Source organism: Pogona vitticeps, chromosome 3 (assembly GCF_051106095.1).
Source record: "Pogona vitticeps strain Pit_001003342236 chromosome 3, PviZW2.1, whole genome shotgun sequence".
Classification (NCBI taxonomy): Eukaryota; Metazoa; Chordata; class Lepidosauria; order Squamata; family Agamidae; genus Pogona; species Pogona vitticeps.
The window spans coordinates 254,337,503-254,353,720 of record NC_135785.1 but is presented as its reverse complement, the minus strand read 5'-3'; the positions used below and the strand labels follow the sequence as shown (position 1 = coordinate 254,353,720).

Below are 16,218 nucleotides of genomic sequence, written 5' to 3'. Positions count from 1 at the left end.
GGAACAACTTGCCTCCAGAGATTCGTGAGGCCCCGTCACTGGGTATTTTTAAGACCCATCTAAAAACGTGGATGTTTAAGTAGGCCTTCCCTCCAGATAACACTTAATCTTTTTTTCTTTATCTATTCTTTGTTATTTTTGCCATGTTGAAGAATTTGCTTATTGTTTATTCTTTATTGTTCATTGTTTATTTTTTAATGTTTATTCCTGTATATTTTTATTTTTTGTTATATGTATATGTTATTGTATTTTTACCTGTCTGGAAGCTGCCTAGAGTGGTCGTATTGACCAGATAAGTGGGGTACAAATAGAATGAATGAATGAATGAATGAATGAATGAATGAATGAATGAATGAATGAATGAATGAATGAATGAATGAATGAATGAATGAATGAATGATCTGTCTTCTCTAACCCCACATTGTCTTTGAGTGCCTGCTTAATCATTACCAATAATAATAATAATAATGATGATGATGATGATTATACTACTACTACTAATAATAATAATACTAATAATACTAATAATACTAATACTAATACTAATACTAATACTAATAATACTAATACTAATAATACTAATAATACTAATACTAATAATACTAATAATACTAATAATACTAATACTAATACTAATACTAATACTACTAATACTAATAATACTACTACTACTACTACTACTAATACTACTACTAATAATAATACTAATAATACTAATACTAATACTAATACTAATACTAATACTAATAATACTAATAATACTAATAATACTAATAATACTAATAATACTAATACTAATACTAATACTAATACTAATACTAATACTAATACTAATACTAATACTAATACTAATACTAATACTAATAATAATAATAATAATAATAATAATAATAATAATAATAATAATAATAATAATAATAATACCTCACTTGAATGTAAATTTTCATCTCCTTTGTTCCAGATAGATATGTCATCCTGGGTGGCCACCGGGACTCTTGGGTATTCGGTGGGATTGACCCTCAAAGTGGGGCTGCTGTCGTCCATGAGATCGTTAGAAGCTTTGGAAAGCTGAAACAACGAGGTGAGGTTGAGATATTTCAAAATACGAAGTTTTATTTCTTTCCTTGGTGTTTTGTATCATGCCTTCCCACAAAGACTTCATACTCATTAACAATAAACTAAGCAATCAGACAACACAGCTGTAAAAACATCAAGAAAAGCAGCACAATCATCTCATTAAAAAGCAGTATAGGTGTCATAAAAAAAAATCAAATGCCCATAACAAATGGGGAGTTCCCACTGATTTAATTATAAACAAGTCTAAGGTCTCTTCTGGACATAATGTGAACCACAGTTGACCACTATGTTCAAACTAGGAACTATGGTTAGCTTTAACAATAATTAACTGAAACAAACCAACTTCACACTCAGCTTGCCTGTTTTCCCCAGATGCAATGGCAGGTCCTGTCCCATCACCAGTGTTGAAGTCTGAACACTGCCAATCCAATTAGTTTATGTGTGTGGAATGAGGGAGGGAAAAAAGGGATCCAGCAATTCCTATATGAGATGGATTACCTAGATCTATTTCAGTCAGGCTTCTGGCCTCATTATGGGACAGAGATGGCTTTGGTCACCTTGGTGGAGAACCTATGCTGAGAACTGGAAAGGAGGAGCGTGTCCCTATTGCTTCTGCTGGACCTTTCAGTGGCTTTCAATACCAGTGACTGTGGTTTCACGTTATATCTGAACGCAAGCTTTGGTTGGCATGAGCAGATGGAAGCTTTAAGCGACAACTTTGTTCCTTAATTACTTATTAGAATCCTGACCTCCAGTTGCGGTTGACTGCAGAATGCTGGCTCTGAATTCAATCTCAAACCAAAGGGGTTCCAGCTTAATGTTATTCGCTGACAACTTCGTTCTGTGATGGCTATTTTTTTTTCCTGGGTACTGTCATATTAATGGCACTCTAAATGTCATGCCCGCAGGACAGCGACCTAGAAGAACAGTGATATTTGCCAGCTGGGATGCTGAGGAGTTTGGCTTAATAGGCTCCACAGAGTGGGCTGAGGTAAATAAATAGTAAGTTAATACTAATCCTTAGCATTTGTGTGTGTGTGTGTGTGTGTCTGTATGTCTGTGTGTGTGTGTGATGTGCCATCAAGCTGGGACCAATTTATCATGACCATAATAGGGCTTTCAAGGTAAGTGAGGTGTTTAAGTAGTGATTTTATCAGTTCCACACTCCCCCTGTGAGCTTCCATGGCTGAGTGGGAATTCGAAACCAGACCTCCTCAGTTCTAATCTATCACTCTATCCACTACACTATACTAGGTATTGGCATTTATTGCAAAGGTATATGTCCAGAAGGTTCACGTACATCATCTGGTTGCAATCTTTAAAACAATCCCACAAGGCAAGCAAATTCCACTTCTATTTGAGATGGGAATAATTTCATAAAATTTGTGCAAAGCTGTCTAATAAGCTCCTGGAAGAAGAGTGATGTCTTTAAACAGTTAAAAACATAATTATTCAAAGCTGATTACCTTTGCTATTCAAAGCAAAACATCTCTTGTTTTCTCTTTTCTTTTTTAATGATTTCTCCCCCTTTTAAATGTCACACATATATTCTCTCTCTCTCACACACACACACACACACACACACACAGAGCGAGCGAGAGAGCGAGAGAGAGAGAGAGAGAGAGCCATGTGAGGTCTTCAAGATATGTATATTTTAATTTTTAAACTGCCCAGAGCGGTGTATGCACTAATACCCTGTTTTCTCAAAAATAAGCCCTACCCCCAAAATAAGCCCAAGTTAAGTGAAACCCCACCCTCCACCATTGTGAAGCAATGCTCAAGGCCGGGATCCAAAGCAAAGCAGATCCGACGCATGATTATCCACATTTGCTGACCATCGTGGTGAGCAAACTACAAACCTCTGCATGTGAAGTCGCTTGTCACCAAGTGTTTGAGGCACGAACATGAATGAGCCTTCCCGTCTTCTCTTTTGCAGGAAAATGTCAAATTACTCCAAGAACGTGCAGTGGCCTATATCAATGCGGATTCCTCCATCGAAGGTAAAACATACAAACAGTTGGACTGAGAAAGGAAGGCATGATAAATAAGTTGTGATAATGATGGTTTATGTTGCAAATGGTTAAATGTTGACTATGCCATATTACACACACACCCTTGCCATTATATTTAGGGTGGGTGTGGAGAGCATTGATCCTCCTTATGTTTTTGAGTACATCTCCCACAATCCCTTGCCATTGACTAGCTGGGGAAGGGATGTCTGAGGGACCATCGTTCCCCCATCCTTAAGTCAGGAACTGGATTTCAGGGGTGTGGGTGCCACAGAATTGGTGAAGAACCTTGTTGGATTTTGCCAAAATTGTTTTGCAGTTGTATTCTTGATTTTCATTGTATCCAAGGGAGGTGGCTATTTCTGGAAAGAGAAATAAAGCCATGAGGGAAACAAATTTCCTTTATTCTTTGTCCCTAATACGTGATTGGCAGGAGTAGATCGAGATGAAGCTTGGGAGTTCACTTTGGCTATTATAATTTCTAATTACTTACATAGCTATAATAGAATTTAAGAATTTACTTTAGTACAAAATCAGCACCAAACAAATGGGACTTGGCAGACAAGCTGACAGCACCTTGCTGTTGTTACTGGTACTGTTGTTATTATTATTAAAATATTTCTATACCACTTCTGTAACAGCATTCCGTGTCTAAGTCACACTGGCCATGTGACCACGGAAGATTGTCTTCGGGCAAACGCTGGCTCTATGGCTTGGAAATGGGGATGAGCACCACACCCTAGAGTCGAACACGACTGGACAAAAATTGTCAAGGGGAACCTTTACCTTTACCTTTTTATACCACTTCTCACTTTACATGAATCCTGAAACACTTTACAAACCCTGTTAAATGGCAAAATGACTTAATAAAAGCTACCATAATAAAATATGAGACAGAGGGCCCAATCACGCAGACCCTTTGAATCGTTTCTGATTCCTCCTTTTTTAATATTGATATATTTGTATGTATAGTCATATGGTATGTATCACACGGCTGTCAGTTCAACTGGTACATCTCTTGCTGTTTGTGCTACTTCTGTAAGGCTATGCTTGCCATTTCATATAAATTGATTCATTTCCCATCCTGTTTCTGGGTCCCCACTGCCCTCAAATTTTATTTAAAAAAAAAAAAAGCTTAAGTGTTATATCACTAAAATCAACATGCCATTTTCCTGGCACTTCCACTTTGATGCACCACCTGGTGGGCTATGTCACTGGGTAAATGTAGGCCAGCATTAAAAAGAACTTGAATTGTTGTCCGCTGGAAATGGATCATTTTTAAAGGCCATGCCAGCAAGGTGGCCAAATGAACTGATGTTACCCATGTGTCATGTGAACAGAAATGTATAAAGAGCCTCATGGTGCGGTGGTTAAACTGCTGTGCTGCACCCAAAACTCTGCTCACGATCCAGGTTCAATCCCAGGTAGCCGGCTCAAGATTCACTCAGACTCCCAAGGTTGGCAAAATGAGTACCCCACTTGCCGAGGGGGGGGGGAGAATGTGCATAATTAACTACTGAACAGCTCAGAGACTGCTTTAAGTGCTATGGGGTGGTATATAAGCAGCATGATTGTTTTGCTTTTTACTATACAGTGGTGCCTCACTAGACAGTTACCCCGCATGACAGTTTTTTCGCTAGACATTGGCTTTTTGCGATCGCTATAGTGATTCGCAAAACAGTGATTCCTATGGGGGAATTTCGCTGGACAATGTTTGGTCCCTGCTTTGCAAACCGATTTTTGCTAGACAGTCATTTTGACAGCTCCCTCTGTGCTCGCAAAACATGTTTTTGGGACCTAAGCTTCGCAAGACAGCGATTTAAACAGCTGATCGGCAGTTCGCAAAGTGGCTTTCCTACGGCCGATCTTCGCTAGACAATGACGATTCTTCCCCCATTGGAACACATTAAACAGGTTTTAATACATTCCAGTGGGGAAATGCTTTTCGCTAGACAATGATTTCACTAAACAGCGATTTCAGTAGAACGGATTATCATCGTCTAGTGAGGCACCACTTGTATAAACCTAGTTAAATAACAGCAGAATCAATACATCTGAGGTTATTCTGGCACGTGAGACTACATCCAGAGTTCAAAACAATTAGTAGCTCAGAGAAATCAAAGCAAAATATTGTCTTAATTGTCTTAATGAAGGAGAAAAGCATGCCTGAGCTGCAGGACCAGGAAACCAAGACACCTGAAGCTTGGCAGCCTTTGGTGCAGCTTACATAAAGAGCTAAAAAATGTAGTAGCTCCTAAAGAAAATTAACAAAAATCTAGCAGTCATACTGCAGTGACTGATGAGAGGTTTCATGGGGTCCAGCAGGTATGCATGTCTGGATTTCTGTGAAATGAGGTCACTGAAGAGTTTATAGCATTTTTTGTTTTCTTTGCAGGCAGAAAGCCTGGATATTAATTGTAGGTTTATGGTTTAGTACCTAGAAGTTCATTGCCGGACTGGATTTCTAGGGAAACAGGAGCACCTTTACATTCTCATAGGGATCAACAGTTCCTCCTGTTTGTTTTTAGTTTGCTCCTCCCTTGCAAATACAGTCCCTCTTGTATTTGGTCTTCCTTTTTTCTTACCCCCTGCAACTTTTCCTAGCGTTATTGTCTTTTCCTGCAAATCTTGCCTTCTCCTGATGTGCCCAAAGTAGGAGAACCCAGTTTCAACCTTTTCCCCTCCAGGGATTGTTTAGGCTTGATTTGATTTAGGACCCACTTGTTTGTTTTTCTGGCAGTGCTAGACATCCACAAAGCTCTTTGCCAATACCATATTGTTTTCCTGTCAGCTTTCTTTACTGCCCAGCCTTCACACTCATTGATAGCGGTTGGGAATACAAGCGTGTAAGTGATCTGCCAGTCTAAACATGTCCCACTAACCCACTTGTCATCTCTTTGTATAGAAATACAAGATGGGGACAATGTGGGTTTTTCCCTCTAACCCCACAGTTCTACACATACACAACACACACATACACAACACACACACTCATACACACACACATACACAGAGCAACAGTTTAAAATGCCAGCAGAACTGCATATACAAATTACATATACAGTGGTGCCTTGCTAGACAATGATAATCCGTTCCACTGAAATCACTGTTTAGCGAAATCATTGTCTAGTGAAAAGCATTTCCCCATTGGAATGCATTGAAACCTGTTTAATGCGTTCCAGTGGGGAAGAATCGTTGTTGTCTAGCGAAGATCGGCCATAGGAAAGCCACTTTGCGAACCACCGATCAGCTGTTTAAATAGCTGTCTTGCGAAGCTTAGGTACCGAAAACACCTGTTTTGCTAGCGGGAGGGAACTGTCAATATCGCTGTCTAGCGAAAATCAGTTTGTGAAGCAGGGACCAAACATTGTCCAGCAAAATTCCCCCATAGGAATCACTGTTTTGCAAATCACTATAGCGATAGCAAAAAGTCAATGTCTAGCAAAAAAAACTATCATGAGGGGTAACTGTCTAGCGAGACACCACTGTACATTGCTGAAGAATATCATTTCTATCTCAACAACAGTTAAAATGTAATTTCATTATTTTCTTACAGGGAACTATACCCTTCGAGTTGATTGCACACCGCTCATGTACAGCCTGGCATATAATCTTACCAAAGAGGTAAAAAAAAACTTATGAAGAAGTAATAAATAGAAAAATAAATATTTTATTTCTTCGTTATGTTTATATGTTGTCTTTCTCCAAGGAATTCAAAACAATGTGCAGTGCCTTCCTCCCCACTTACATGATCACAACCCTGTGAAATAGGGTACACTAAGGGAAGACGGGCTACCCCAGATGATCCAGTGAATTCCACGCCCAAATGAAAATTTGAATCCTTCACCCTCCCAACTAAAATTCCATGAATATAAAACCCGCACTCTGTGATCATGTTAAAGACTATTGTGAAAAGTAGCAGACACGTAGAGAGCCAAACCATAAAGCTGACTGAAGTCTTCAATCTATCTCGGATTTCATCAGAGAATTAAAAATCCACTGGAAAACAATAATTAAAACCAACCACATCCCACGTAGGTATATAAATAATACGGTACCCTGAAACACAGGGATAACATGTCTTGAATAATAATGCCAGTGTAGTGTAGCAGGAAATTTAATAGCTCTGGCAGCAAGTCTTCAGCTCTGTTCAGGTGTGTTATTTGTTATAAGGTAAAGGGAAGGGTTCCCCTTGACATTTAATCCAGTCGTGTCCGACTCAAGGGGGCAGTGCTCAACCCCGTTTCCAAGCCGTAGAGCCAGCGTTTGTCCATAGACAGTTTCCGTGGTCAGCGCGACTAGACATGGAATGCCGTTATCTTCCCACTGTGGTGGTGCCTATTTATCTCCTTGCATTTTTACATGCTTTCGAACTACTAGGTTGGCAGGAGCTGTGACAAGCAATGGGAGCTTCCTCCCATGTCTATATTGTTTGCATCCCACACGTGAAGAAATTGTAAAATGTCGCTCCTTCTTTAAAAAAAAAAAAACCAAATTGAATGCAAATTCAACAGGTAGAGCTGTTTCTAAGGTGGACAGGAACTCTGTTTCGGTCCATTTTGGATAAAAGTGATCAAAAATGCCTGCGGTGTAGGTAACAAAAATAACAAAGCTTTGCTGCATTGACAGAGAAGGGGCTCCTAGAAAGAAAGAAAGAAAAAAGAAAGAAAGAAAGAAAGAAAGAAAGAAAGAAAGAAAGAAAAATTGCAGTTGTGTTTCAGTGTTAACATGACTGAATATGTGATTCAAAGCCTCAAACCTAGATGGGTAAATCTGTTCATGTTGGTTGCTCCCCAATGCCATTTTAAAAAAAGAAAGCTCATGTTCTTCCCATCCAAAACGTGGACAAATATGAACCTAATCTTATAAAAAATAGACTCAAACACATTTCTTATCCTTAGTTTACATAGGAAAGGAAAGGAAACATGTGATATCTCCCGTTTGCTCTGTTGAGATCTCAAGATTCAGTCTTTTGGGGGCAAATATGGGAAGAACGAGAACAGATTCTTGCTTTGTGGGAATATAGAAGCCATTGGAGTGATCGGCCATTCACTTTATCTTCAGCCTATGTGTAACAGATGTTAAGAAGTGAAAATTTTTCCATATTTGACAGGAGTTCTCCTTTACAAGAGTTCTTGTAAAGATTGTACCGATAGGTTGCCTCCAGTAGGAAGAGCATGTTGTTGTTTAGTCGTTAAGTCATGTCCAACTCTTCGTGACCCCATGGACCAGAGCACGCCAGGCCCTCCTGTCTTCCACTGCCTCCCGGAGTTGGGTCAAATTCATGTTGGTCGCTTCAATGACCCTCTCCAACCATCTCGTCCTCTGTCGTCCCCTTCTCCTCTTGCCATCACACTTTCCCAATATCAGGGTCTTTTCCAGGGAGTCTTCTCTTCTCATGAGATGGCCAAAGCACTGGAGCCTCAGCTTCAGGATCTGTCCTTCCAGTGATGAATAGGCACACTGCCTTCCTTTCTCATGAATGCAACATGTCGTCTTTATGTTTTTACAGATACCAAGCCCTGATGAAGGGTTTGAAGGCAAATCTCTTTATGAAAGCTGGTATGCGAAAAACCCTTCAACAGAACACAAAGGCGTCCCCAGGTAAATGCCAAGGAGGGAAGGAGAGAAAACAAACTATTGTGGTTCCTCAGAGAGAGAAAGGTGGACATTCTTCCTGTAGCTTGGACAGTAAATCCAGAGGTGGGATTCAGCAGGTTCGCACCTATTCTATAGAACCGATTCCTAAATGTACTATTGGTTCTTAGAACCGTTTGCTGGCCTGAGATGAATGAAGGAGGAGGGGCCAGGTGACCAGCTACGAGCGGGGGGAGGGGGGCGCAATTAGCTGCCTCCCTTCCCACTCCACACTGAGCCGTCTGAGGTGGGATATGGGTGAGAGAGATAAAGCCCTGGAAAGAGCAGAGGCATCAATGGGGGAAAGCGGGGGGAGGATGAGTCCTTGACGTCACTGGAGGAAAGCTCATGGCCTCGAGGCAGAGGGGGGGGGATTGACAAGGCATGAGGGCAGGACACAGAGGGAAAAAGTTTTGGGGTGAGATCGCTTCAGTCAAACACCCAACCATCCTCATTTTACTATGATTTTTTTCAAGTTAAAGGTACCACATAAGACTGTTGCTTATGTGGTACCTTTTTTAAAAAAATGTCCTGGGCATTCATTCATTCATTCATTCATTTATATTTATTTATTTATTTATCATTAGGACATAGAACCTGTTGTTGATTTATTTGAATCCCACCACTGAGTACATCTCCTCAACCATTCATTCCCAGTCTGGGGGGGGGGGTCCCCAAGGGAGGGGAAAAGACATCAGTAGGAACCCAACACCATTAGGTTTTAATTTTAAGTTATGAGTTGACTGCATGACGGGAAAGTTCGAATAAGAGACTTTTTCTCAGGGGGGAAAGGGTGTGTGTGAGAGATGCTAGAATGTTTGGGCATCCAGACGAAAATAAAAAACGAACTAAACCAGAAGCATTGTAGCACCTTAAAGACTAAATGTTATATTTCAGTGCAAGCTTGCGTGAGTTTTAGAAGACCAAGCGATATTGTGGTCTGTGCTAGAGTACCAGGCAAAAACAAAAGTAAAAGAAACAATAAAGAAGAGAAACATGTTGTGGCGTGTTAAACACAAACGGTTGTGTTTTAATGTGGGCTATTCATGGACAAGTCTGAAAAAAGGTTTTTGTTTTTTTTAAAATTCGTTTTTGCCTGCTAAGCGTTCATGGGTATATCCACTTCTTCAGAAATATTGAAGTGACACAAAACCACGAGAAGGTTCGAAAATGACTTCACTGAACTGGCTACAGAAAACAAGTCCCAGTTCATCTCTAAGGGCCTTGGAACACGGTCAAAGCTTCTTGACATACTTACACATGTTAACACCCAACTTTCTGTAATATTTTATGGGTAGAAAGCAGTTGCCTCCCTTGACAGACTCTGGCCTGTGTCCCAGAAACATCATCTTAGCATTCCTGTGACAGGCAAGTTCCTCACCCTGAACAGGACCTGCTAAAAAACCGTTGCCGCTTTGCTCTCTGTATCCATCTATAATCATGGAGAGAGATAAACATGGAGGACATCGCCCTTGCAGCCTTTGCGTCTGAAGAAGTGGGTTTTGATCCTCAGTCACTCACACCAATATAACACTCTGTCTGTAAAGTGCTACAATATTTTGGCTCTTTCTTTTGCCAACGCGTTGAAACTGAAGAGTCTAATCGAAAGCAAAATATTCCGCTGAAAGGGCTGGGCAACCTTGGAGCCGCTGAGCCTTCCCTCCCTCCTTTTCATCCTGCTTCCACGTTGTGATGGCAGAACTAGGCCGTGGGTTGCTTTGAAGCAAGAACGTATGGGTGGTTTCTCTCACCCGCCTTCCGTTTCCCCACCTGCAGAATCAACAAGCTGGGCTCCGGCAACGATTTTGAGGTCTTCTTCCAGAGGCTGGGCATCGCTTCCGGCAGAGCCCGTTACACGAAAAATTGGGTGAGCCTCTTTTCTGATGCTTTGTAGAGTTACAATGATGCCTCGTGAGGAACTTGGAATCCATCCATTAAAAAGCGTGCCTTCTCCTTTGTCGTAATTAGCTCGTGCCAAGTTGATTTGACAAAAGGGACTGCGGGCATTTCGCTGAAATAAAGAAGGGTGGGAGCCAAAGATTTTATTAGATGGAATGAAGCAGCTGCCTCGGGCGTCAGATGTTCGATGGCTGCAATGACAGCTCTCCCTGCTCTGGCCTCATCATTCTTCTTTGTTGGAGGCCAGAATATGTACAAGGTGTTTGTGCCTTGTGTCCTCTAGACTACTCTGCCATTGGATCATCTTTGTTGAAGTGAAATTCAACAATCAGTTTGGTTCATTGGTATGTGTTTAATACAGGTTGTGGCCATAGTGGCGCAGTAGTAAATTTGGAAGTGCACCCCTCCACACACAAACAGGATCCCAAAAATACAAGTAGCTGGAACAGTCGTTATCAACACATGAGACGTAGGTCTTTTGTAGAGCTAATAGCTCTCGATTGCCCATTCGAAACCCTCAAAGGGTTGATGCTGCCACAGAGATAGTGTGAGCAACAACATATTCTTCCTGGGAAAACCCATTTCTCCTCCATTTATTGTGAATATTGCAGATAACCTCAAAGGAAACTGGATAGCCTGGCAGAGGGGAGTGGTAGGTGAAGTCAGTCCCTGCAAACCAGGATGGCCAGCCAGGCAGAGCATGCTGGGTAGAGCCGATAGGTATTCAAGCCCAACCTATCTGGAGGACACCAGGCCCCAGTAGGCAGTCTCCAGAGTCTGCTCCTTTCCTTGAAGTGATTGCTTAGTTTCTGGATAACCAAGTCTTTTATCCAGTGCAAGACGCCAGCATTTGCTATGTGTGGAAATCAGCAAGCTATGAAAGCGCCGTCGGCGCCCATTCCATTTTTGTTTCCCAGAAGGTGGACAAATACAGCAGCTACCCACTGTATCACAGCGCCTATGAGACGTACGAACTCGTGGAGAAGTTTTACGACCCCACTTTTAAGAACCACCTGGCTGTGGCCCAAGTGCGAGGAGGGATGGTGTTTGAGCTGGCAAACGCGGCTGTTCTTCCCTTTGACTGCCGAGATTACGCCCAGGCGCTGAGCCGCTATGCGAACATCATTTACAACATGTCCCTGGAACACCAGGAAGCACTAAAAACCTACAAGGTATCCTTTGGTAAGTATTGCCACATCCAAGGTGGGGCACCAAGTAGGTCCGTTTGTGAGTTTGTTTATTTTTTTGCTCCAGCTATTATCTCTTTCGTGTTTATTTTTAAAAGTACAGCAGCGTTATACAGTAGGACCCCCTTCTCCACGGGACCAGTATCCACTGATTCACTTATCCACCTTCTCCTGTCCTCTATAAAAATAGACTTTGAGCTTTAAGTATTTGTGAGGGAGGAAGTTACAGAACTCATATTCTCTTGATCTCACTGCCTTCACAGGTGTGTTTGATGGGGACACATGAAGGTTCCTTCTCTGCTCCCAGACTTTGGAACTCCCTCCCACAGGAGGCCAAACTGACCCCATCTTTGCTGTCTTTCTACAAGCGGTCAAAGGCCTTTCTCTTCAGTCAGGCTTTCCCTTAGTAACTGGCTGCCTGTGTGGGGTCGTTAAATGCCATACTGCTTTGAATGTGGATTTGGTGTTGGTTTTGTTTACCGCTTTTTCGTCTGGTACTTGATCCTTTGTTCATATTTGTATGCTTATCATTTTTAGTTTTAAATATTGTCTTTTAATGATGTAAGCCACCTTGGATCCTTTTAAAGGAGAGAGCCAGGGTTAAATAAATAAATAAATAAATAAATAAATAAATAAATAAATAAATAAATAAATAAATAAATAAATAAATAAATAAATAAATAACCCCACCCACACATGGGGTCCCTAACCCCCTGTCCACAACCTGTACCAGACTGTGGCCTTGACAGGACCAGGCTGCAGAGACAGATCTCCCGCCCCCCCCACGCACAACCCCATGCATGCACACATGCACACACAGCATGCACACCCCATGCGCATGCATGGGTGCCCTGCCCACCCGCACATGTCTGCATGGTGTCCCGCTCACCCACGCATGCATGCATGGGTGCCGAGCCCATCCACGCACCCTGCCCCCCAACTGGTCCGTGGTTCAGAAAAGGTTGGGGACCACTGCTTTAGCACCAAATATGACATACATTTGGGATGAAATTCCCAGAATCCATCAGTAAACATGGTCTCACTTCCTTTCTGCAGATTCTCTTTTTGACGCAGTGAAGAATTTTTCAGAAGCTGCTAAGGACTTCCACAGGAGACTGCAGCTACTAGACACCAATAAGTAAGTCTTCCATCTTGATGGTTCAGTCCCCAGGCTTTATGCGGCAGGCTTCATGCTGAGCCCTTCTTCACATGGAGGGCTATAGAGGGATGTAAACTATGGCATGCCATCTGTGGTCTGAGTTTGTCTGGCTAAGGCAGCCCTTCACACCCCTTCTGAGGGGTTAATGAAAGACCTATGCACCATGAGAATGGCCGCTGAAAAGTGGTTATGGGTGATACATAAGGATGCAGGGGGACAGCCTCTTAAACATGATTTGTTCCCATGATCTAATTTTCAGCCCAATTGAAGTGAGGTCTCGGAACGATCAGCTGATGTTTTTGGAACGAGCCTTCATTGACCCCCTTGGATTACCTGGCAGGCCGTTCTACAGGTAAGGAAGATTGTGCCGTATTGTTGAACTAGCTGTGGTCCATAGCCTATGCCTGGAAGTTGAAGATATCTATGTCCTCCGGCATAGCCTCTCCCACCTCTATATCTTCCAAATTAGTTTGTTTTCTTTTGTGATTGGTCCTTGTAAGGTAAACACAAGCTTAATTTGCATGGCTAAAATTGCTCAGGCACACAGGCTTGAGGAACATTGGTTGCTCTCTTTCAGCTTCTGGATGTGAGTAGAGCATCTCATCCGGCTGGACCCTTCCTTGACCCTTCCTCTCTTCCCCAGCCCTCTCCTCTCCAAAAACCCAAAGCTTTCCTCTCTTCTTTTCTTTGCTATAAACTGAGTGGTGTCTTCCTTTGTAAACTTCTTTCAGACACATCATCTTTGCCCCAAACAAGCACAACAAGTATGCTGGGGTATCCTTCCCTGGGATCTATGATGCTCTGTTTGATATCGCCCATAAAGCAGACCAAGCCAAGGCCTGGGAAGAAGTCAAGAGGCAGATCTCCATTGCAGCCTTCACAGTGGCAGCTGCAGCTGGGACTCTGGAAGAAGCTCTGATATGATGCGCTGAAAAACTACTGGCTGTAGTGAATGAAGCCCTACTCATTTTGGAACTTGGTGGCACCACAGACTATCTTTGTTTGCCTTGTGCGTTCTAGAAGATGAAAATCCATTAGATCCCATCTTTGGGGAGATGGATGCCTGGCATTCTCCAATGTCAAGAAGACCTGAAGTTCTTAAAGTCTTGCTTCCTTTGTCTATTACCAAATTGGCTTTGATACCTTCCAATACCCAGGACTCTTCTGAGACAAGAGATACGGTGAATGAGCCATCTTGCTATTAAGACACGAGATTCCTCATTGGCGTTCAGTTTCTGGATTGAAGACCTTGAGTGGTTTTCCCCATAAGTGAATCCCACTGACATTCCTGCAGTTTTATTGAAGGCTGGAGCTACATATTTGCAATAATCCTCAGCAAAGATATTTACTGCGGAAAACTGGAAACTGGCACAACCCACTTGCAACCCACATCTTGTTTTGATGTGATTGCTCACGTTAGTACACATTAAAGCAACGGACAGCACCAAGCTTCAGAGATGGTGAGGGAAAGCTCCCATCCTTTGGGTGGCTCCAGAACCTCTGTCTCACTAAGTTTATGGATTTCCCAGGAGCCTTCTAAGTGGGAATAAAATGAGGACACAAGCCAGACTGCAGTTTTAAAAAATGCAGATTGGTTGACATTTTAAAACCACAGTAAGGCTTGTGTCCTGTACAATGCTGCAAATTCCACTTGGCTTTTCTTGAGTGTGAAGCTTTAGCCCAAGTGACTTTAAATCTTATTGTTGTTTCTTAATCCTTAGGTCTATTTAGGTGTTAATCTTGAAAGTGTGTAGATTCAAATGGCATGGGGATGCAGGTAAACCCCATCCTGGCATCCTAAACCCACAAGAGTATTGCACAGACTTTTACATGGTCCATGTGAAAGCCTGTGTGAGTGTTTGTAAGCACCTTCGTCTGAACACCCTTGCACGTTTCCTGTTAAGCAAACACTGCCGCTTGTAGAAACACTGTAGTGCATGCAGAGCAACATTCTTACAAACACCTATGTCGAGTTTTGTGTTGAAGGTATGCATGATTTCCAGGCGGGGTGGGGCCTGTGTGCATCACCTATGCCCACCGCCCTTTGAGTCCTTCATACTTTCAGGCTTTAACAAGAGGTTTTCTTATAGACCCATAATATGCTTTGGATGCATCTTTAAAGAACATGAAACACCAACAAGGACACAAGAAAAAGAGAACGAGACCGTATTTTCCCATGTATAAGACTATACTTTTGTCTAAAATCTTTAGAGAAAAAATTGAGGGTCATCTTATACATGGAAGCAAACTAAGGAGAGAACGAAAACAAATGGAGGGGAAAGCAGGGATCAAAGCGATCCTGCAGCGCTTCGATCCCTTTCCCCCTACACTTGCTAAGCCCCACTTAGATTTCTTAATTTTGGATTAGAAAAGTCTTATACCTGGGGTGTCTTATACACGGAAAAATATGGTATGTATGATTATATAATATTAATCAGTTGTGAGTCACTAGGCTTGCATCCCTTCATTGGTAGAAAGCAGTATATAAAGAAGTTTTTAAAAAAATAAACATGAGATACAGCTCTGCCTAATTTACAAGCTGAAGGATGCATGGCCAATATAAGGAGATCCTGGACTTCCAATGCCCTAGCAGGTCTCACTAGTCATGGGCAAGCAGTAATTATGTGCTACCAAGTTGATTCCAACTTGTGTTTTCTAGCTATAAAATACTCTGACGGGGTTCGCCACTCTCTCCTTCTGGTGGTGCTCTGGAACCGTGCTGCTTGTCTGAGGCACACACATAAGGGCACATCCCTCCATCATCCACACCCACTCCGGATGATCGCAGCAGGTCACTTCTCCGGGAATCAGTACTACATTTCCCATAAAGTCTCAAAACAATGCTATGTCTAGTATGCAGCGGTACTTGGGGACATTACCTGTGGGTAACCCAGGGGGCAAATCAATGGGGAGGGGTGAGTTCATAGCAGGGATTCTGGCAAACCTTTGGGTCCGACTCCCAAATCCAAGTACAAGTCTTTGGTCCCAAGTCCCAAGTCTGACTCTCTGTTCGAAACAAGCTTTTTTCTCCCAGAAAAAAGGGAGAAAGGGAGGGATCCAAGTTGGGAGTTAAGCCCAAGTCAAGTTCCCGTCCCTGATTCATGGAGAGCAATACGCCAGTGAGCCCCTCAACCTGCCCAAAGCCCCACAGCCAGTCGTGAAAAGCAACTGGCCTGATGGACAGGCAGCAAATATTCCAAGTGTACTCAATGCTATTCCTTTCCCCTATTAAATTGTGCCTTAAAAGAAA

The 16,218-nt window shown here is 42.3% G+C and overlaps 1 protein-coding gene across 2 annotated transcripts in view; it reads left to right on the top strand.

Moving 5' to 3' along the window:
• Positions 1–16,218, top strand: part of LOC110087590 (putative N-acetylated-alpha-linked acidic dipeptidase) — a 35,292-nt gene extending 19,074 nt beyond the window's left edge. For both annotated transcript variants that reach the window (XM_072993559.2, XM_072993560.2), the window contains exons 10-19: positions 962–1,081; positions 1,986–2,068; positions 3,014–3,077; positions 6,643–6,710; positions 8,599–8,690; positions 10,500–10,590; positions 11,540–11,804; positions 12,866–12,947; positions 13,228–13,320; positions 13,700–16,218. In XM_072993559.2, the coding sequence (XP_072849660.2) occupies positions 962–1,081; positions 1,986–2,068; positions 3,014–3,077; positions 6,643–6,710; positions 8,599–8,690; positions 10,500–10,590; positions 11,540–11,804; positions 12,866–12,947; positions 13,228–13,320; positions 13,700–13,892 (1,151 nt within the window). In that variant the 3' untranslated portion in view covers positions 13,893–16,218. The remainder of the gene's footprint in view (positions 1–961; positions 1,082–1,985; positions 2,069–3,013; positions 3,078–6,642; positions 6,711–8,598; positions 8,691–10,499; positions 10,591–11,539; positions 11,805–12,865; positions 12,948–13,227; positions 13,321–13,699) is intronic.